At 37.7% G+C, this 22,667-nt stretch overlaps 1 protein-coding gene across 2 annotated transcripts in view; it reads right to left on the bottom strand.

Annotated features, from left to right (window-relative positions):
- Window positions 1–22,667, bottom strand: part of ARFGEF3 (ARFGEF family member 3) — a 154,098-nt gene that overhangs the window by 103,983 nt on the left and 27,448 nt on the right. For both annotated transcript variants that reach the window (XM_033099360.1, XM_033099357.1), the window contains exons 3-4: window positions 14,103–14,184; window positions 11,097–11,228 (exon numbers count right to left, since the gene is read on the bottom strand). In XM_033099360.1, coding sequence (XP_032955251.1) covers window positions 11,097–11,228; window positions 14,103–14,184 — 214 coding nt within the window. The remainder of the gene's footprint in view (window positions 1–11,096; window positions 11,229–14,102; window positions 14,185–22,667) is intronic.

Genomic DNA, 22,667 nt, shown 5'->3' with positions numbered 1-22,667 from the left:
CAAAGTCTCATATTCTTACCTCTAACTACAGGGCTCACAAATCTGTTACTAGAGTCATAACTTCTCCCACGTTTTATCCTTAATTTCAGTTTCTCAACAGCACATATAAATATATGCAATTGCATGAAAATCACGTAAATCTGACTATCATAAACAGCTAATGCTTCTTCCTGCTCTGAAGTTCTTAATTATGCAACCATTAAAATTATACTTAAAGGGATAAATATAGTTATGTGGGATATACTTATCATCTAAAGTGAAAAGCAAGAAGTAATATGAACACAATGAATTGTAAATACATGAATAGCTATGATTAGAAATGAATATACAAAATATGATTAGAAATAAATATACAAAAATCAGTCATGATGATGGGACTTACAATTAACTTTTTTCTATTTTGGAAACCCTGTAATGTTATGCTATTTCTATTTCTTTAAATTATTCTTTTAAAATGTTATAATTCTTTCATATCTGACATATGGACTCACACTACCTCTCTCCTAAGTTGGCCCCTTAAAACCCCTGATTCAGTCAGAAACTCTGGCTCCACGTCCTGTAGCATCTTGCATTTTCCCTTTGCCACCTACTCACTACCTACCTATGTCACTGCCACAGGCTGTTCCTGTTCTTTCTCTGTATATAAGCTCAGTGCAGTCAGCTGCACTTTTCCGCACTCACCTGCAGGGGACCCTACCTAACGCCACCAACCTGATTTAAGTCCTTGGGACCTCTTGCTTAGACTCTCACAATAAGTCATTTCACCAGCGCCTCTGACTTGCTTCTGCTAACTTCCAGGCCATCCTGCAAAACTCTGCCCTCTTCCCCTCACCTTCAACATCTAACTCCCATCTAACTCTAGGCATGTCACTTTCCTGCTTCCTGTGACCAGGCCCTCTAGAATTAGCTTCAAGCTCCCCTCCAAGTTCGTCCTTCACTATCCCGCACTAATCCCAGTTTACATACCATGTTTTTCCATCGCCAGGACTTTCCTTCTCTACCAAGAATGACCTCCCTCCCAATATAATTATCTGAATTCCACACGTTTCAAACTCCAACTCAAATAGTATCCCCTCCTTGAAATGCTGATCTGCCCAGCTGAATATGGTTTCTCTTTCTGAATTTTCCCATTAAATTCTTCTTCTGCTACTTTGAATTATAGCACATGTGTACATCTTTGAATCATGGAATTATTATACAACTAACTTGAATTATGGTAAATATGTACATCTTTATCTCTTTCCTATTAGATTATAAACCCTTGTCTTTGAATGTTTTGCTTTTAATCCTATAAAGTTTTATGTATTGTTGGTAATAAAATACATATTCACTGAATAAGCCAATGAAAATAAAGTCTCAAAGAAAACACATTTAAAAGTTCAATGAATTATCTTTTCTGGTTTAATCTGTAACAAATTTATTTTCACCTCATCTCACAGCTGAATTTTTAAGAAACAAATTTCATCAATCTGTCCCTGATAACACCTTTACTTCTTCCTTCTCTCTTTCCCTCTCAGACTCTCCCCAGAATTGTTGCCTCATCTCAGATAATAGTCTCCATTCATGTACTATATACAAGGCTTTTGATAATTTTATAATCAATGCTTATAGACATGACCAGTCAAGGCCCCTCGAAATAAGAGTTTTTAAAGGGCAAAAACCAATTTGGTTCTCTCTATATTAAACATTTAATAATTATAAAACTCTTCTAGAATACCAAATCATATGAATTCTGCCTAGCAGAAAAGAAACTTATTGGCACAAATAATGGGGGTGTTTTCTGTAGACTGTGGAATCAGGGCTCATAATTAGGAGCCTACGTATGTCTGGGTAGATAAAATTATTTTAAGCTACAATTCAACAGTAGTAAATATGATGATGTCCTTTTTTAGGAATCAGAAATATGCATAATGAAACACACACTCTTCTTTTACATTACTATAGAAGAAAATTACTCCATTGTAAGTGGTATAGAGGGGGTTACAGAGGAAGAAAAAAGATGAAGAAACTCATAAAGCAGTGGTATTTCTAATGTTCTGGTTCATAATTTGAGTGAGTTCAAAGGTATTCACTTTATTATTATGCTACACATACTCTTTTCTAATAATTGTAATAAAAATGAAAGCTAATACAGACCCTGTTCCATGCATTATTGTAAACACTTCTTTTATATTAACTCATTTAAGACTCACTACAACTCTAGGAGGTATGCATCATTGTTGTTTACATTTTACATGTCAGAAAAATGAGGCACAGATAAGTAACTTTCCTAAGGTCACCAAGCATTCCAGCTCCAGAAGCTGTGTTCTTACCACTTTGTTACCAGATATTTTGAAAAGAAGAAAAGGTAACAAGAAATTTAAAAATGGTAGATGGGCGGGGGTGGGGTGGGGGTGGGGGGGGTGAGGGGATTGGAGGGCAGTCGATGACCACAGGGTGGCCACGGGGTTTGAAAATTAATCTGGGGAATGTAATTTAGTGGTTACCAGAGGGTAAGGGGGTTGGGGGGTGGGAGATGGGGGTAAGGGGGATTGAATATATGGTGATGGAAGGAGAACTGACTCTGGGTGGTGAACACACAATGTAATTTATAGATGATGTGATACAGAATTGCACACCTGAAATCTATGTAATTTTACTAACAATTGTCACCCCAATAAATTTAAAAATAATAATAAAATAAAAAAATAAAAATGGTAGAGTCCAACGATTATTTCATAGGACAGTTATAGCATACCATTCTCCCACTCTTGTAGACACACTTGTCCACGTAAAGGTTCCTCAAGGAATTCCTATCTGCTATAAGACATTTCTATTCTCTCATTATGTTTCATTATTTTCTAGAAGCCATATTACCCACATTGATCTTGCAGTTAACTCAAACACAAGTTTGGAAAGTTTTCTTCTCTACCTATCTAAAACTACACATCCAAAGACTAGATCTGCCTAGTTTTGCCACAAAGCCTTTCCAGAAAAATACAAAAGGTTGAAAAAGCAATTCTGCTACCAATGAGTGTGTAAGGCCAACTAAGTAACTGCACCACTCCAACTTTAATTTTCTTATAAAAAGAAAGATCTGATGATGTATGAGTTTATTTCAATTCTAAACTACAAATCCATGTTGGTTTTTTTCAATTTTTGAACTCACACAGATTTTTATCTGTAATCATAACTTGAGTTTCTTTTGTTTGTCGTTTATCCTGGTGGGCCACTGAAAACGACCACATGTGCCTCCTTCTCTTCATTAGTCAATAACTAAATTAAAAAGCAATTAGTAAGCCATGTGCCAGATGCTCTGCCAGGCACCAAAGGGATAAAAACAATACTAACAATATGTAATTAGTTTTCACTTACTACCTAGTGAAATTCTGTAGTCATGCCTAAATCGAGAGGCTAGGACTAACTAGTTGGAGAGATTATAATGTGCCGTTTCCCCAAACAGGCCATTGTAGGTAGTCCACTGGGTCTCAGGCGACCTCACACCTCTCTGAATGCACTGTCATCCTTTTCCTCGGACAAAAATGCAGTAAAAAAAAAGAGCAGGATAGGGGAGAGGGAAGAATCTGCCAGCTGCCTTTAGCTGAGGGAAAATAAACCGGACTATTATTCTCATGCAGTAAGTGATCGTGGCAAACTGCCAGTTATCTCTCAACATTATCCCCTTCTTTTTCAAGAATAGAATATAGACACGTGGCTCCCCAAAGTAAAGACTACACTCTCCAATCTTCCTTACAACTGAGTGCTGCCATATGACCAAGTTCTGGCCAATGGGATGTAAGTAGAATTGTCCACCCTCCCCTTCCTCCTGCCAGTTGGATGGAATGTGGACGTGTTGACTTAGGATGGAGCGCCATCATGGACAACAAGGCAGAGAAACAAAATCCAAGAAAAACGGTCTCTGACAATGTGGTTCAGCCAACACTGACCAAAGCTTATGCAAAAGAAGAATAAACTTCTATCTTGTTTCAGCTGAAATGAATCCAACTAATACACTAATACAGCAGTCTTTTCTTCCCTTTTACCAATCCTATCCTTCTTGCCTGATTCTTTCTTATGCTTTAGATCTTATTTGCTTCAAATTTTCCTTCTTAAGAATAGCCTTCTGTGTCACCTTCTTCATCTGCCCTCCATCATGCTCTATTATAAATAGACTTTTAATTTAATTCCCTAGATTTTTTAAAAAATAAATTTTGGGGGGGAATATTGGGGAACAGTGTGTTTCTCCAGGGCCCATTAGTTCCAAGTCATTGTCCTTAAATCTAGTTGTAGAGGGAGCAGCTCAGCTCCAAGTCCAGTTGCTGTTTTCAATTTTTAGTTTCAGGGGGCACAGCCCACCATCTCATGTGGCCACTTGGGAATCGAACCGGAAACCCGGTTGTTCAGAGCTTGCACTCTAATCAACTGAGCCATCCAGCCGCCCCCTAGATTTTTCTTTAATAGTATGTATCACAATTTGTATGTACTTATGTATCTCGCTGATTTCTATCTCACTAGTCTCCAAACAGACATAGATGCCATTTTTGTTTCACTTTGGTTCTGTTTTCTTCATCACAGGATCTTCTGTACCTAGCATAGTGCCTAGCAAACAGGAAGCAACAAAATATGTGCAGAATAAATTATAGAAAAATTTGGAGGTCTCCCCACTCTACTGGGAACTCTAAAACATCCACAGTAAATACTGATGGCCTCTGCATTTGTACTTGCTTAACAAAAATCATGTCTTAAAACACTTAGCAGAGTTGTTTTCAAATGTATTTAAATGGCAGGGCACATAGAAACAGTGGTGCTTAAAAAATTAATAGATAATGTGAAAATATTTTCATCTCAAAAAATAGTGCATAAACTATTTAAAGGAAAATCACATTCCTAAGTTTTCAACCTTTGCTTCTTACTTTTTCATATATTTTTATTGCCTGTCTAATGCAGTCACACTAAAGGGTAAAGAAGCATGGGAGAAGACTTAGTAAGAATTTTATCAATGTATGTACAAAGTAGAAAAAGACTATCATCCGTCAATCTTAGCAGCAAGGAGAGGAGGGCTGTTTGAGAACAATTTACTTACAGAACCACATATTTTAGACACTTCCCTATGTTAACCACAGAAATAATACATTTGTAAGCATGGCAGATCAACCTCCAACAATGGTACCTTCGAAATTAAATATTTTTTATCAAACACTGGAATTTTCCTTAATACTAGAGATTACTGCAAATCTTCTAATGTGTCTCAGTAGCTATAGACTAAGAAGGGATTTCTCCTTGTTATCAGAAGGCAAGACAGTTTAGCCATATCACACTCAAACTTCACTAATGATCATTCCTTCCATACGGCATTCCAGAAGACCAAATACCCAGTGTTATGAATATTAAAATTAGCCATTTGGATAAATGGCTCACATATGAGACTCTGCCATTAAAACATTATTGAGAGGGGATTTAGAAATGGTCTTTCCATTTGGCCTGTTTCTTACTCCCAGACCAAAGCATGGATTGCAATGCTGGTCCATAATTTAAGGAGCGCTTTCTCCTCCCAATTGTAAGACCAGAGTTATAAGTGGACACCCTGAAGCTTAGGTCTACCAGCTCTACAGATAGTAAGCTCTTTTTCCATAATCATTCACTTTTGTATTTTCTGTAGACATATGGTTGGCATTTGTTATAAAATATAAAAATACCTCAACAATAAATGACATTCTCTTTCCCTTTTCCTGACATATAATCTCTTTCTCTCTCTCTCTCTCTCTCTCTCTCTCTCTCTCTCTCTCTCTCTCTCTCTCTCTCTCTCACACACACACACACACACACACACACACCAGAGTCATTAGCCAATTTGGTGGGAAAGTGACTTTGACTCTTTCTTTATATTTGAATCTAGCTCACGAAACTAGTGAGGAAATACACTGTCGTGGGAGGGTAAAAAATCTCTCAGGACTTTGAGCCACTCTAGCTTTGTCCCTTGTTAGCCTGTGACTTAACTTTTCTGTTCAATCATCTTTAAAATGGGGACAGTAAGGACTCCCGCCTACATGTCTTTCAGGATAGACTCAGAAAGCAACATAACCTACTGTTTAAGAGTACAGGTTTGGCATGAGCCTGAATTACACTTCAAATACTGGCCCTGCAATTTCACTTGGTGTGTGATCTTAGTATGAATGTCAAGTACTTACTAGTGTCCAATGCATTACAAATGTTAAATATTCATCCTGACATTTCTCCTTTGAAAACTATAAAGACCTCCACCAATATTCTTTTCTATTACCTAAAGATGTACATAAAATAAGACATCCAGTAGCAGCGCATTCATCAAATGCTTTTTCAATATCCAGTATCACATCCTTATCTACAAAGCCAGCCTGCCTTCCCCAGACCGAATGCTCTCATCTCTGACACACTTACAGAGGCAGAAGGCTAGCTATAATTCCTCGCAGTCTTTGAAGACTCAGCCAGTTGTATCAGTTAATAACCTCACTAAAGGTTATCCATCAGAAAGAAGGGACATAAAGTCCTAATTGCTCTAGTCAGAGATGTCATTAGTTATGTACCTGGCTCCTATTAAGTCTGCATTGCACTCATGGAAATGGCACACACTATTTGGAAAATGTTACCAAAGCAGACAAGTATTTAACCTAACTACTAAATAGCTCCCTGCCATCTAGTAATTCATTTCAAAGGTAATCTATCTTCATAGGAATGTACCTTCTGATTTTCTACAATTTTACATTGTATTTGCTCAAGCTATAAAATTTTTATTTGGATTCCATGGCCATTTGAATAAATCACAGTTGCCTCTGCTCCCCTTCCTGCTAGATAGCAAAACCATGTACAACAGTTCCTGGGGTAAATGATCTAACCTCATCTGTTGAATTTGTCAGAAGCAAACATCTTTGATTTTTTTTTTAACCCCTCCAACTGAAAGTCTGGGACCTTCTTCTTAAGTGAGAACACTACCATTGGAATGTTGGGTTTCATTAGTAGTTTCTGTTTAATTGTAGGGAACTCTCTAAACGAGGAAACCATCTTATTTTTCTCTCCAGGAACTTAATACAATTGCTATACATGCTTAAGAATGTCACATGGTTCGATTTCTCATGTTTATAAACACTAGGAGATAGCAATATGTGACTAAAATGCACAACATAGCTTTTTAAAAAATAGCACCTAGGATTTGTTATAAAAATGTACTGTGCTATGGTTAGACAGACATAAATAAAACCTGCATAGTGTGGTTTTAGCTCTCTCCTGAATAGCACACACAGACCAACATTGGAAAATGCCTACCATATCTCATTTTTAAAGATTTTCTATACAGTGGTCCCCCATTATGTGCAGGGGGATACATTCCAAGACCCCCCGTGGATGCCTGAAATCACTGATAGTACCGAACCCTGTATATACTGTTTTTTCCTATACATATCGGTACACATACCTTTTCACTCAGAGACGATTTATGGCTTCTCTTTGGCATATCCAGAAAGCCAGAATCACACTCTTGTGCTTTGGCACCATTATTAATTAAAATAAGGGTTACCTGAACACAAGCACTGCGATACCATAGCAGTTGATCTGATAACGGAGAAGCCTACTAAATGACGAATGGACAGGGAGTGTCTACAGCATGAATATGCTGGACAACGGGAGGATTCACATCCCAAGTGGGACACGATGGGATGGTGAGAGATTTCATCACGCTACTCAGAATGGCACACAATTTAAAACTTCTGAATTGTTTATGTCTGCAATTTTCCATTTACTATTTGCAGACCGCAGTTGACCGTGGGTAACTGAAACCACTGAAAGTGAAACCATGGATACGGGGGGACTACTTTGATCACAAAATTTTAATACAAAATGAGTGGAGGATTTTTACATGCAGTATCTAGTTTAGATCATTTAACAGGAGAATGAGTTATGTAGACGCACAAAGAATAAATTAATACGCTCTTCATAGTAATGGGAATCCAGTCTTTCCTTTGAGAATTCATGCACTTCTCTCTTGCTCCCTTTTTTTAAAATTAATTTTTGGGAAAACAAGTAGTAAAAACATTTAAATGTCATAATAACATTGGCAAAACAGAATTTATTTAAGCGTTTTTACTTAGATCATTACAAATATTAACAGAAGCATAAGATAAAAGGGTCCATGCTTCTAGAGATGACCAAAGTTAGTATAGAAATTCCTCACGCATAGAGAAAGAGTGTAAAACTTGTTTTTGATATATATATGCCAAAAAATGTATACACATTTTAAGAGATGTTAACACTTTGGTCAGCATTGCTCAAGCAGTAGTTCGCTGTAATCAGATGCTGATAGTAACCACTTTGAACACCTCTTGTAATTGCAGAAGTCAAACGTGACATGTATTCATCTTTTGTTATCTGTATATATGGAGTATTACAATTTTAATAGTCTTTTTCCTTTCTTAACATGTGTATACTTTTTTTGGCACGCTCTCTCTCTCTTCTCTCTATATATACATATATATGTGTGTGTGTATATATACATACATATGTATATATATACACATATATACATATACACAGACACTTATACACACACATACATATGACTACATACATATATAGTCATATGTGTGTGTGTGTGTGTGTGTATATACACACATAGAGGGTGCCAAAAAAGTATACATTGATTACGGCAAACTACTGCTTGAGCAACATTGACCAAAGTGTCCACTTGCATACATTTTTTGGCACCCCCAGTTTATCTCCAAATTATACTATATACACATAAACACACACACACACACACACACACACACACACACACACAAGCAATCTAAATCTCAGAAATTGGAAATGATATGGAACTCTCACTTACAGGCTATCACAGTCATGCTGCCATCTCTGAAGTTTCATTTGATGCTAATAATAATATCACTTTAAAGTATAACTATCTCATCATTAATTTTCTAGCTGCTTGGCTAAAACGTTTCTCTAAAATAAAAGTATACTACAAAAAAAAAATGAGCTTAAGGCTGGGTTTGTTGTGAATCGGAATATTTTTTCCCCAATTCCAATATTTAAAGAGTTAAAAGCAATAGCATGTAGCAAAGATCCTTATCTTTTTAAGCATTTTGGAAATCTATAGTAAAGAATAGCAGCCCAGATTACTGTTTTTTCTCTTCTCTGACAATGTCTGATTTTCTTCCCAGATATTAACTGCAGGTACCATGGTCTATTATGGTGTCATTACAAAGTCCATTAAGATGGACTTTCCAGGATTTCCAGTGGAGTTAACATGTGTCAACCACTGTCCTCAGCAAGGCTAGCAGAAGGCACTACTGGGCTGGAATTTTTTAAATGTAAGTTTTCAAAACAGGTTGACATAACCATTAAACATCCTGTTTCTCCACAGCTCCTAGAAAAACAGGTACTTTCTCAATTTTTAATACAAATTCCTATATTCTACAAAAAGCTATATTCCTGGGAGAATTTTCAGAATTATATGAAATCTGTGAGGTATGTTTCTTAGTTGGACACCAGATCTCACCCTGCAGTATCTGGAGGCCTAACAGTGGGAGGACTCAACAGACTAGACTCGGAAGACATAAAAGCATTTAACACGGCACCTGGCGTTGCCTTTCTCTCAACAGTGGCCCAGAGGTAGGAGAGAAGTAAAAAGTCTAGAGTTGGTTACTCCTTGGTTCCTATCAGTGCACAGCTGCCAAATGTATGTCAAAGGACAGGGCAAAATTGTATATTCCAGAATCAAAGAGTAAAAGAGAGATTGTCAAGATCAGCTTGCTCAGAGATTCTCAGTGTATACTGTGTATAAGAATATTCCTATACCCACCCACTGAGATTCTGACTCAGCAGCAGGAGGTAGTAATGGGAGATGTGGTTGGAATAGAGGTGGTAAAATATAATACTTCAAAAGCACTTTCATTGTGCCACGGTGCTAAGTTCTTCACCTTGTTTAATCCTCATAACAATCCTATTGGGTAGGTGTTACTATTAACCCCACTTCACAGATGAGGAAACTAAGGCAGAGTGGTTAAGGAACATGTTCTAGAACATTCTGCTAGACAACGAATAAGGATTCACACCCAGACAAGCTGGTTTCAGAGTCTAAGCTCTTAATTAATCACTACACTAAACTACTCACCAACACGGTTAGGGTGAGGCCCAGGGCATTAAGAAAATGTCATGACTGAAGTCAATCTTTTCTTTTCTGAGTGGAGAAAAATGAAATCTAGAGCAGTGAAGTCTCTTATCCAAGACAAAAATCTTTCAGTACATTTCCAGGAAGAGATCAACATTTATATGACATCAACAATTCTTAAACATTCTTCTACACGCATTCCTCTAGGGAAGAAACGGACAGATGGCATTATTAAAAGCCAGCTCATTGGTTCCAGCTGTGTCACTCTGACCAACGTGCTATTTGGCAAAGAGATTTCCATCCTTTTCTGTCCAATCCACGGCTCACTCATCAGATAAGACACACTCTAGAGTCGGTGTAAGGGGCTCCCAATCATGGTGATTCTCAAGGGAGGGAAAAGAGAAAGGGGAGGGAGAGCTGCATCCCTAAAAAGTACATGGTAACTAGAATGCGGGAGATTAGGTTCACATCATCTGAGGATAGGGAAAAAAAAAAAAGGAGTGATTCTGATATGGCTCCCAAGGATGATTTTCCTTCCTCTAAACCAACTATCAGAAGCCTTAGTATATGTCAAAACATCATTAGGTATTTACTTTGTTTTAACAGATACAGGCAAGCAGAATACCCAGAATGATCAGATCTACCCCAAGCTGGAACTATTCACATATATTTATCACAAAAAGTGATAAACACATTTTCTGACAACATTTGTTGTGCATGATCAGGTCAAAAATCTTACAGATGTATTGAAATTGTACCTTTTACTTAGTTGTCATTTCTGTTCAACAATCAAGGTAATCCTGCAGGACCACAAACAAGGATAATAACCATATATTCCAAATGAAGGGTGAGCTAGCATGACCACAATGCCGAGGCATTTTCAAGAAAACAATGAGGGCTGGGGGAGGAGGGTGGGAGCATTGTCCGAGTTTGTTCCTGTCCCAATGACGCAAACAGGTACCCACGTCAAACTAACCTTCATCACTTCCACCTGCAAATCTTCGTTGAGGGAAGGCGTCACTTTCACAGCGTTCAGGATCTGATTCAGCAGCTGCTTCTCATCAGAGTCTGTTTCCATGGATACAAACCTTTCTTCTGACAGAAGCTTCTGTAAAGAGGCACAAGGCAGTGATCACAGATAGGCTTTCCCCTGCTGCCTTATTCTGTTAGAGTATCTTAGTATGTACTGAGGATAATTTCTCTTAGAAGGCATGTAGCTGGAGGCCATTAGGAAAAACCTCATGCTCTGTGTCCCTGAAAAGAAAAATGCATCAAACCTTCTGTAAACAGTTTTTGGTGAAGACTTTCTCCTGCTATTAGATGATTCATTATACATTTATCCAGTAAAATTCTAACGTGGCGGCCATATAGGTTATTTGGGTGGTGGAGATGAAGGATGAAATGTGCCAAGGGCAATCTAGCTCGTCACAATTGTCGTGCTCACACATACCCTTTCTGAATTTAGCTTTGTCACTGGAAAGGAGAAATCTTGTAGAGCACAAGTTCCTTTTCTCAGATATGTACCTTTTTATTTCCTACTGTGAACTGCCATTTACCCAGGAATTATTCATGAATTCACAAATTTAATGTATTTTTATCAGAAAACCAATCCCCACAAAAACCTAAACAGGAAGGTACTCACTTTCACGAGATTTCCCAGGAGTCATTACACCTCACAGGACAGCCCTTTCCTGTTTCAGGACAACTCCCACTTTTCATAAAATTCTTTCTTAGCTTGTACCAAACCCCACCTGCGTACACCTTTTGCTCCCTCATCTTTCCCTGGAGCGACACAGATTAAGCTTGTAAAAGATTGGAAGTCAGCTATGAAGTCCACCTAAATCTTTTCTTCTCCATACTAAACCTCCTCAGGCACCTTCCAATGTTCTCAGCCTCGTATGGTTTCACAGACACTTAACACATGGCCTCCAGAGTGCATGTAACACTTCAGGGGTGGTCTGGCATTAAAGAGCAATGTAACCAAGAGTGTGTGTAAATGATGGACTGTGAGTGAATATGATGTGTCAGTGTAGGCTCATCCTTGGTAAAAAAAACAACAACCAAAAAACAAAAAAACCCAAAAACCGAAAACCAAAAAACAACCCACGCAGGTAAGGGGTATATGGGAAATCTCTGCACCTTCCTTGCAATTTTATTGTAACTCTAAAATAATGAAAGTTTTTTTTTTTTTAAAGAAATAAAAGGATGGCATGGGGAGAGATAGAAAGAAATGGGGTTTTTGGTGGCACCACTGAGTTGCTACATCAAACCTAAAACTGCTCGCCTCTAGGATTCTAGTTACAGAAGACAATTAAATGTGTTTATTGCCTAAAAGCAAACAAAAATAGTAATGTCTGACTTTAATCACATTCTCAGATCAAATTAGCTTAGCTGTAAGTCAGGGTACATTCTGTGCTGATTCGCCCTAACCCTCATGCACACGGGCTGCAGGTAAGGTGTTCTCCCCCTTTTTGTCCCGGAGCAGAGGATTTCTGAGATCTCGGTGAAGGATTTTATATTAATCCCTGTTAAATTTGTCCTTGGCTAATTCAGAGTAGAGTTGCTGCCCTGAAAAACTTTCAGATTTTGATTCATCCAGGATAATGACTCCATCTTTTAGCCAAATGCCATTGCAGACCTGGAGAACAAGTATGGCAAACTTCCTTCTTAGGACTTTCTGCCATTTTGCCTACATTCTCTAAAAAGAGATTTTTCAGTACGATGTAGTGCATACAGGGCAGCCCAAAGTCAAAGTCAATATACAAACCTCTTTTTAATGAAAGTGATAAAAACTGTGAAGCCCTAGAAAAGTGCCTAACATTCATGGGAGGTAACAAAGGATGGTAAGAGGAAGGCAACTGCCCACCAGGTCATTGATGTTACCATGACTACGAAAGCCCTTGAAATCACGGTACCATAACTTAAAGTACTGGAGGATTAAAAAAGCCAAAAAGTAATTAAAGGTCTACAGAAGACTAGAGAAAAAGGAACATCAGTGACAGGTCAGAACAGCCTCCATTTATTTTTATGGTTGGCCCAATTACCTTGGAGAAAAGCAAAGAGCTTTTAATAACATTATTGGGGATTTTTAAGCATTTGTAATGCTATTGCATATTAAAATATATATGATCTAATGCCAATCCACTGGGGGAAGAAAAGTTGTAATTTTCTTACTTTTATATATGTGTTAACTCTGAAAAGATATTAGGAATCTTGCTCAGCTTACGAAGCTAACCATGAAATTGTACATACTGATGTGAAAAGAAATCCTAGAAATGCGACCGATCCACGGCCACACAGAATAAACCCATGCAGGCTTGAACTTCAGAGTGCTTGTCTCTTAAAAACCAAGCCACTTAAAAAGTCAATGTATTTTTATAGCCATCTTCTTCGCACTGTTGGAATGAGATCTATTATGTATGGTGTAAACACACAAATGAACAAATGCTCAGAGAAGAAAATGAATTCAAGGAATCTAACTTTTTTTATTAGACAAAATTTCTTTTTTCTTCCCAATTTTGCTCTGGATGTAAAAGACATTAATTCATTTGCCAACCTAACAGTAGACAAGAAAACAAAACAAGATCTTTCAGGTTTACCATTAATTTTCCTTACACAGATCCACAGATGTTCAGTGTATACAGGATTTGAGTTACTATAGAACTTGAGGTGTCTCTCTTGGGATCCCTTATTCTCCTCAAAGTTGGACATCACAAAAAAGTATTTCATTTCTGTGTGGGCTTAGCTGGGTCCCCAGGAATCAGTGTGTGACAATGAAGGCTCAACAAGGTAATGCTATGTATAGAGAAATCCTGGTAAATATAAGGAAATCCTATTATCCTCTACGGTTATCACCTAATTCAATTAAATTTCTGCCCAGGTCTTTAAACAGCTAGTATTTCAGATGTTAACTATTTGTTCTTTTCACGCCAAGGGGCTTGTCAATTTCTGTCGCCCTCATTGCACTCAGTGAGAGCCATACCTGTATCCCTGCCAAGGCATGTTGGGCCAGCTTCACATTCTTGGATTCTAAAGCCAACTGGAGAGGCAGCAGGCATTTCTCCCTGGCAAACACATAAATAAGGACAACATGTGAGCTCGGCAAAGTTGGCAGTCAAGTGATACAAGCCTTATGCACACCCACCCACCCCCCAAATGCTGCCACACACATACACAAAACTATGACCAATCATGAAAATGCACATGCGCTTAAAAAAAAAAAACACCACATAACAAGAGAGCTGTGCAGAAATAGTAACATAGCATCAGCTTGCGTTCTTCGTATGGCCTTCAGAAAGACTAAACACAAGGACTTTCAAACAATTGCTTTGGTGCGCTCGTTATCACATGGTAGTCCATAAACGTGCCTTGCTATTTCCCAAATTAATAGAACTTCTTGTACCCAGTATACCTGGGGTGAACAACTCTAGGAAGCACCATTTATACAGATTTCTATGCCTTGCTCATCCCTCTCCCTCACCTAGGGAGTGACTACATCACCACCACTACCTTGCTTCATCAATATAAACTGAAATTCTACTAACTTCTTAATTGCTCCCCAACTCAAGGTATTCAATACTCAATTATAATTCATTGACAATCATCTCCAGTAAGAGGTGTATCTGAATTTTGTGAAAAATAAATACATTTCCAAGATAGAAATACAAAGGAATCATCAATAGCTTTGACCAATGAGAATTACCTGGTGTCATAGAAAGAAAGAAAGAAACAAAAATACATGGAGAGCTACTTGCATATTTTAAAGCTTAAAAAAATAATGTACTAAAACATGCTAGGAATAAATCAAAAAGGCTACAAAGAAAAACATATCTGTTAGCAGCATTCATTCTAAATAATTAAACAATAGACCAAGAATTTTAATCAACCCAGGATTTCCCCATGGAGTTACACTGGCACAACAAACGAAATGTTACTTAATTCTACCAGGTTCTTCCACCCCCACTTAAACCAGAACAGCCCTATTTTTATCTGTGTTATATTTTCACCATAAACTGAAAGAGTCATTGACTTTAGAGAGTGTGAAAGCCACAAAGTAAGACTGCATGATTTCGTCTTTGGAGAAATACGGGTCATTACTGTAGAACACAATGAAACAGAAGTTAATTATAGCTCTGGCTCTTTCCTGTCCACCCTGCAGTTCTGCTGCTTTTCCATGGAATCCTCCATCAGCAGCTCCATGACAGATGAAGTGAAAGTCACAGACACTCCCTAATGCCCGCCACAAACACAGAACAAAAACAGACTATCGGAAGGAACATTTGCCTTCCTAATCCTTCTCACCTATCACTTCACTCACCCAATTTTACAATACCCACTTTTATATGACAATTCACACTACGGCCATTTTTCATTAGATACATCCTTTGACAGATGGATCAATTACCTAATGGCATTACTTCCAGTTGGTTGGCTATAATTTTGTACCTGTTATTGTTATCAGCGTGTAACAGTTACAAGGCAAACACTGCAATGCAGTCATTTAAAGCAGAAATAGCTGATTTTTCCAATTTTGTTTCTTTTGTTTAATTACAACCAGCTTATAAGCTTGGAAAAATTAATTGGAAGGGTGAAGTTGAGTGAGAAGTAGCAATAATGGGCAGATGGAGTAGTAACAGAAGAACAATAGAACTTCATCTGTAAACCCTCGAAACCGTCCAATTTCCATCAGAATTAATTCACTGTGAAAGGACTTTCACCTCAAATTTAGAGTCAGATCTGCCAGCAAGGGCACAGTACCCAGTGAGCAAGTGTGGAAGTCCAAAGCTCTCACAGCCTCAGAACCGGGAGCAGGGAAAATCTCTGTGGAGTGACTATATGCTAAAAATGCCCAAATATTACCCGTTGCTCACCAAAGGCACCAAACAAGACTGGATGCCACGTTCAGCAACAAGGCCACTCCTGGAAATGCTGAACCTGCTGACCCTTGGGAAGCAGCATTATGTCAGCATATAAACAAGTGTATACCCATATTACTCTGCCATCTGTAGTACTAGCACTCAAAACCCTCATGCCACTCTCTTTCCTATTTATACATCCACACGATTTATACTGCAGACCTGAGCCAAGTCATGGACATATGCTAGGACTGCCAAATTGCACCAGGATTGGTCACCAGACAGGACTGGAAGATGTAACTGGTTCATGTAGGTTTTGGCTGAGTTGAAAGGTATCATCAGTATTTACAGGAAAGAACAGGGGCTATGAAATCACATAGACCTAACCATTTATAAACTATGCAATCTCAAAAAGACACTTAACTCTGTTGGGGCTTAGCTTCTCAATCCATTAAAAAAGCACCTCGAGACCAATCCTGCAGAGTTATAATAAGGAATACAGAGCCTATATATCCAGGATTGACAAACGTTTTCAATTAAGTGGCAGATAATAAATATTTTAGGCTTTACAGTCCACATGGTCTCGGTTCTAACTACCTAAGTCTGCCATAGTGCAAAAACATTCATAGATGATACATAGATGAACATAGAATGGCTATGTTCTAATAAAACTTTATTTATAAAAACAGGCACTAGACCAGATTTGGCTTACTGGCTGTAGATTGCCCAGCTGTGATACAGACAAAGGTCCAGCACAGATCATGGTTGTCAGCACAGAATAAGCAGATCTAATCTTGTCAACAGTATCCAGACAGGTTTTGCACATGACATAAAGCTAAGTGTCCTAGTAGAGTTGTCTTAGCCAAAGTAATTATAGCACCAAGATCTCTTTGAGAAAGTGTTTTAAGGAAGTAGACTGCGAGATTTCATCTGGGCACTAAACCATGGCACTCCATCTATCCAACCAGCCATTCAACCAACATTGGAGAGTCTACTGCATGCAAGGTACCCGGATGAGTGCCCAGGAAGATCTGGAATAAAACAGAACAAATACTTGGTTTCATTTCAGTCATGAGATGAAAGAGGGGGAAAAGAAGAAAATTAACATTTACTATTTCTCTATTTAGTTTACCTGTCACTACAGTCTTAAAATAAGCATTCTTACCCTTGTTTTACATTTGAGAAAACAGGGGTTCAGAAAGATTTCATAATCTTCCCAAGTCCACACAGCTAAAATCTGTTAAAAGCCATTCAACCCCAATTCCATCTGACTCCCAAGACCAAATTCCTTCTAACACTCTTTGGTTTCAAAAGATCAGAATAAAGCTAGAAGAGATCTGTTTCATAACCTTTTTTGGGATCATGATCTCCAAAAAATCTGGCAAAAGACCCTCTGCCTAGAAAATAATTTCAGGTGATTCAAAGCTCCCACCAAACTCCAAATGGATTCCAAGTTAAGAACCCTTGCCCTCAGGGGAAAGACCCTGCCCGTCAAGGAAGAAAGCTCAGTGTCTGCCTCAGAGAAGAAGGCCATGTTCCCTGGCTGGGATTAGGGTTCCACTAGGATGGAATGTAGCTTTGTGTGTGCGTGTGCGTGTATGTGTGCGTGTGCGTGTGTGTGTGCGCGCGCGTGTGTGTGGACAGGAAGTGAGGGGGATAAGGCAAGGGGGATGACGAACTCTCTTCTCAGGACCCAGGTCCTCTCAGACTCAGCAGTCCTAGGTTAGCATCACAAGCCTCAGAGCTTGACTCTGATAGGAAAGGAACACCTGCAGGAAATGAAGGAAGCTCATGGGGAACTAATTGTACTGCTTGCTCTGTGATACCATGAAAACCCTGCTGCCCAATTTTTTAAAAGTGATTTTAACAGAAGAGAATAACAGGGCCTGTTAACTAGGTCTCAGGAAGAAATTTATAATGAAGATGCATGCAACAAGGCACACACTCAGTCCCTTTGCAGATACTGTATTAGAATAAATTATATTTCGATCTTTCTAGATGCTGCCTCATTGGGAAAAGGGCATACCAAAAAACCAATACTCAATCACATTAAGTGATAATTTTTTATGCACAGGCATGTGCAAATTCACTCTTGCCTAATTAAATAAAGGCAGTGGCCCCAGGTTTCATGTCCTGACATGCCATTATTTCTTAAAGCAGAATAATTAGCAGTGCTGCATATGCATGAGGAAGACACCATTCTGTGACACTGTGTCTGGTCAGATCAAGGAGATTGAGCCTTTTTCCTTAACTGCATTGTCACAGTTCACAGACCAGATTTACTGGGCTGAAGATAACAATAGACAAAGGGAAATTGAATTAAAATAGGCAAATAGGGGAAAAATTAGGATTTACCAAAAATTGCTTTTCAATATGAACACCATGAACTTTAAATAAAACCAAATATAGTCCTGAATGGTAGGCAGACTCCTCTTTGATGCACCGCATCGGAAGGCACTAGAAGATACCTTAGATTTCTAAAGTCTGACTATACTCTCCAACTCTAGGATTCTATGATCTAAGCCATCTATTCAATAACTGCCTGGATTTCTTCACCTATAACCAGGGCTCTGGTTGAACACCAGTGGCTTCAATGTGCAAAATACCACGCACACGTGTTTATATTTACTATTTAATTATAACTTTGGAAAGTAGAGATTTAATTGTCAACAAACTAAGAGATTCGATTACCTATCCACGGTCATATGTTTGTAAACGACAGAGCTGTCATTGAAACGCATCTGTCTTCACAACACACGTTCATAGGCCTCACCACAACATCTAAACCAGCAGACACTTCCCCACTGACTATGGACTCTGGCTTCAAAAACAATATCCAAACTCCACCAGGTTAAAAGAGAGAGGACAAGCATCAAACAATACAAATTATCTTATTTCGAGTGGTCTTTCATGAAGCAATGCATTGCGTTTGACAGCTGGTGTGTAGTGTGACGAGAACCTACAGGCAGTTTGGAGGGGTGGGAAAAAACATGGCCTTTGAGTTGGCGGCCATCACTTCTCTTAGTAGCCAGATTTGAGCACAGAGGGTTTTTCACCCCCTTGTTGGGATACTCGGGATGTCATTTTGCATGTTTATGAATGCTGATGCCTTAAACAGTTTGTATCAACAGTGATGGATTTCCATTGACTAAATTTTGCCGGAGCCAATTCCATTGAGCCAGTTGGAACCAAATTGGTTCCTTAATTGATTTTCTTTGCAGGGCAGTTAAAATGTTTCCATTTTATTTCTATTTTAATGAAATTATTTTTTCAGTATCAATCCTTTTCTTTTCTATTTCATAACAAAGATTAGATTCATCCTTCAGAAACTGTTTTAGGCCCTAGAGATACAGCTGTAAGCAACATAAAATTCCTTTCTCCTGGAGGCCTTCAAAATTTCTTAGCAAGCCTACTGCAATTAAATTGAGTGAATGAAATTGCTATCTCTGTAGATTGGAAAGGGATGCATATTGGCAATTTTAATATGATTCAACCTATTAAAAAATCATAAATAATATAATGTGGTTAAGCTCATATTTCCCTCAAGATATAAACTTTTATTAGATATCATTTGATTATAAAAGGCATAGGTGTACATAAAAGAAATCCAAAGAGTACAAAGGGACATACAGCAATGGAAATCAATTAGGATAACATCGAAGAAAGAGCTGGGCTGAATGTTGATGACAGGCATTTCCAGACAGTGGCATGGCAGATATTTTATTTTCTTGTTTTACACTTTACATTTGTATCCATATTTATATAATATCTCTAGAGAATACTAGCATAATCTGAAGAAAATATATTTTAAAGCTAGAAAGCCATTGACTCCTCACAAAAATAGCCATCAATGGTGTTTCCTACTTCTGCTAAGCTCAAAAAGGTGAGTGAATTTGCATGCATACAGACAAAGCACTAAACATGGAACTCCTTTCCTCCCATTGCTCTCTGGTACTTACATTGACAATCCATGTATTCATTATAGCTATTCTACCTGCTGATCTTGTCCATAAAGAAAGACTTCAATTACATTATGGACCTTGCCATGCTAACAGGTTTGTTTCTATAACAAAAGGACAACTGCAGGGAATTAACTAGGCTTACCAATCATCCAAAAAATTTTAAATACTATCTAGACTTCATCTTTACTATTTGATATGTCTAACTTTAAAAGTAAGCTGGAAAAGAATAGAAAGCAACATAAATAAATATTTTGTTACATTATCATAGAAAAATGCTTTTTTTATTTTAAAGTTTTCACCTAATATTCTTCCAGTATTTAAAAAATACAAGACACTACAAGTCAAGAAAACAATTTATAAGGGAAAGTAAATTTTTATTTATTTTGAAAATTTTTTTCCAGTTTTATTGAGATATAATTGACATATAACATTGTATAAGTTTAAGGTGTTCAACATAATGATATGTATATATTGCAAAACGATCACCACAATAAGCTTAGTTAATATCCATCACCTCAAATAGTGACAATTTTTTTATTGTGATGAGAACTTTTAAGATCTTTCAGACATACAATAGCTTTGTTAACTATAGTCACCATGCTGTACATTACATCCTCAGACCTTACTCATCTTTGAAAAAAATTAAAGATGGATTACAGCTTGGTATTTTCACCTGAAATCTAGCATTATCAATATTTGTACTTCTGCCATAAGATATAAATTCTGTAAGCAGGGGCAAAACACTACAGATTTTTTTATTTCTAGAGGAAAAAAAAGATACATGAAATCCATAATAATCATAAGGGAGGTTGTTCTGGAATTCATTTTTTTCTACAACTACTGAGCATCTGTTATGTTCAGAGCACTGCACTTGGCACTGAGCATAAAACAGAGGGAAACAGACATCGTTCCTGTCCAAGATAGAGGCAAGTGTAAATTCACCTTCTGATAATTAAAAAACTGATAAGGAAAATGTCTGAGAAGTGTTAACATCAAGGCCATCTAAAGGTTGGCTGAAAAGATAATCGTTATTGAAAGATAAATAAGTCTAGCAATAAAGGACCAAAGCAAATAGCCTTCTCATTCCATTGACAACACTTTGTGTTGGACACAGCATATTGGCGTTTTTCTTTGGGTCAAGTGTTCTGTCACTTTCAACTAAAGGACTCCTCGCTGATATAAGGGAGTATGGCTGTGGAGGTCACAGAAGGGTCATTTCTTAAAGCCTTCATTGTGCCATATACTAGGCTAATGGCTTCTACACATGATCTCATCTAATCCTCACCCCAAACCAATGAGGAGGGATGACTCTCGTTGGCATTTACCGATGCGGGTAGTGAAGGGAAGAGGGGGAGAGAAAAATTTACTCCCGGATAAGAGGTGAAGCAGCAAGCTCCTTAGCCGCCTCTGACCTTCATGGTTACCATTTGTCACTCTCAAACCACGTTCCAAGAACTGGGTTAGGCACTTAAACTTGTGAAGGACTTCTCATAAAGAAACTTCTTTCTGACCCTTGTCAATCCATCCTTCCATTTCCTCACATTATCTCCATGCTAATCATTTACATACTGACTTTTCCATTTTTCCAGTGTGACACACCGTAAGCCGCTCCTCGCCTCCACCAACAAACACACTTAATTCTTCAAAAAACCCCTTCCTGTGGCACCATAAAAACTTTTTGCTCTTTAAGACTTTTATAAAAAAAAAACAAAAAATGTCAATAATGATGTCAAGAGATTAAAAACATTAATACTTTGACCTAGGATTTTCTATTCTAGGAATCTTTCTAAAGAAACCATTATAGATGTAGCAAAGTTTTAGATGCAAATATTTTTTACTATAGTTTTATATATAATGCAAATAAGGTTAAATAAATCATGGTACAGCTATAGAATAGTATATAATAATTAAAAGTATTCTGAAAAGTTTTCAACAACACAGCAAAATGCTTTGAAAATCTTATGCCAAAAAAATAAAAAAGGAATGAGAATACAATGTAGAATATATACCATACTATGGATCCACTCTTGAATAAAAATTACACATACAAAGTAAGTGGAGGAGGGAGAGACTGGAAACAAATTCCTCAAAACAACTCCAGAATGCAATCTCTGTCGTTTGGGAATATGGATGATTTTAGTTTTATTATTTGTTTTTACATTTAATTTTTTTTTAAAGAATAAATATATATTTTTTAAGAATAAATATATTAGCTTTAGAAAAAGAGAAAAAGTAAAGTCAGCCCTGTCCTACACATGCATAAACATGCTCTCCTTTCCTTCAAAGCTTTTGGCCTGGAACCCTGGATGGCCACATTTCCGGTGGTCATTAGCTTCCATCTAATCTTTCCTGAACTTCCTCTGTGTTAATTTCATCTCTTCTAACAAGTCACCACCCTTCCCACTTTAGCAAAAACTGGGCTATATTCCAGGAATAGTTTCTCTTTTCCTTTTCCCTAATACATTTCCTTACTATCTTTCAAATACTTACTGAATTCTTTCTTCTCCTGAAAGCATTTTTGACTGAAAATAAGGCCTTCTTTTGACCCTAAAATATAATTACCTTAGTCATATACACATGATCTAAAATCAGCATGCTTAAATTTGCTTCTTTCTGTGATACATTTTCCTACAGTCAAGCTTTTGGGCTTAGAGTGTGAATATACCAACAACATGAAGTATGTCTGTGGGAATTGTTCTGCCCTGCCTTCTAACACAGAACCACATGCAT

This window comes from Rhinolophus ferrumequinum, chromosome 3 (assembly GCF_004115265.2).
Source record: "Rhinolophus ferrumequinum isolate MPI-CBG mRhiFer1 chromosome 3, mRhiFer1_v1.p, whole genome shotgun sequence".
Lineage (NCBI taxonomy): Eukaryota > Metazoa > Chordata > Mammalia > Chiroptera > Rhinolophidae > Rhinolophus > Rhinolophus ferrumequinum.
This window is presented reverse-complemented; position numbering and strand designations above follow the sequence as displayed.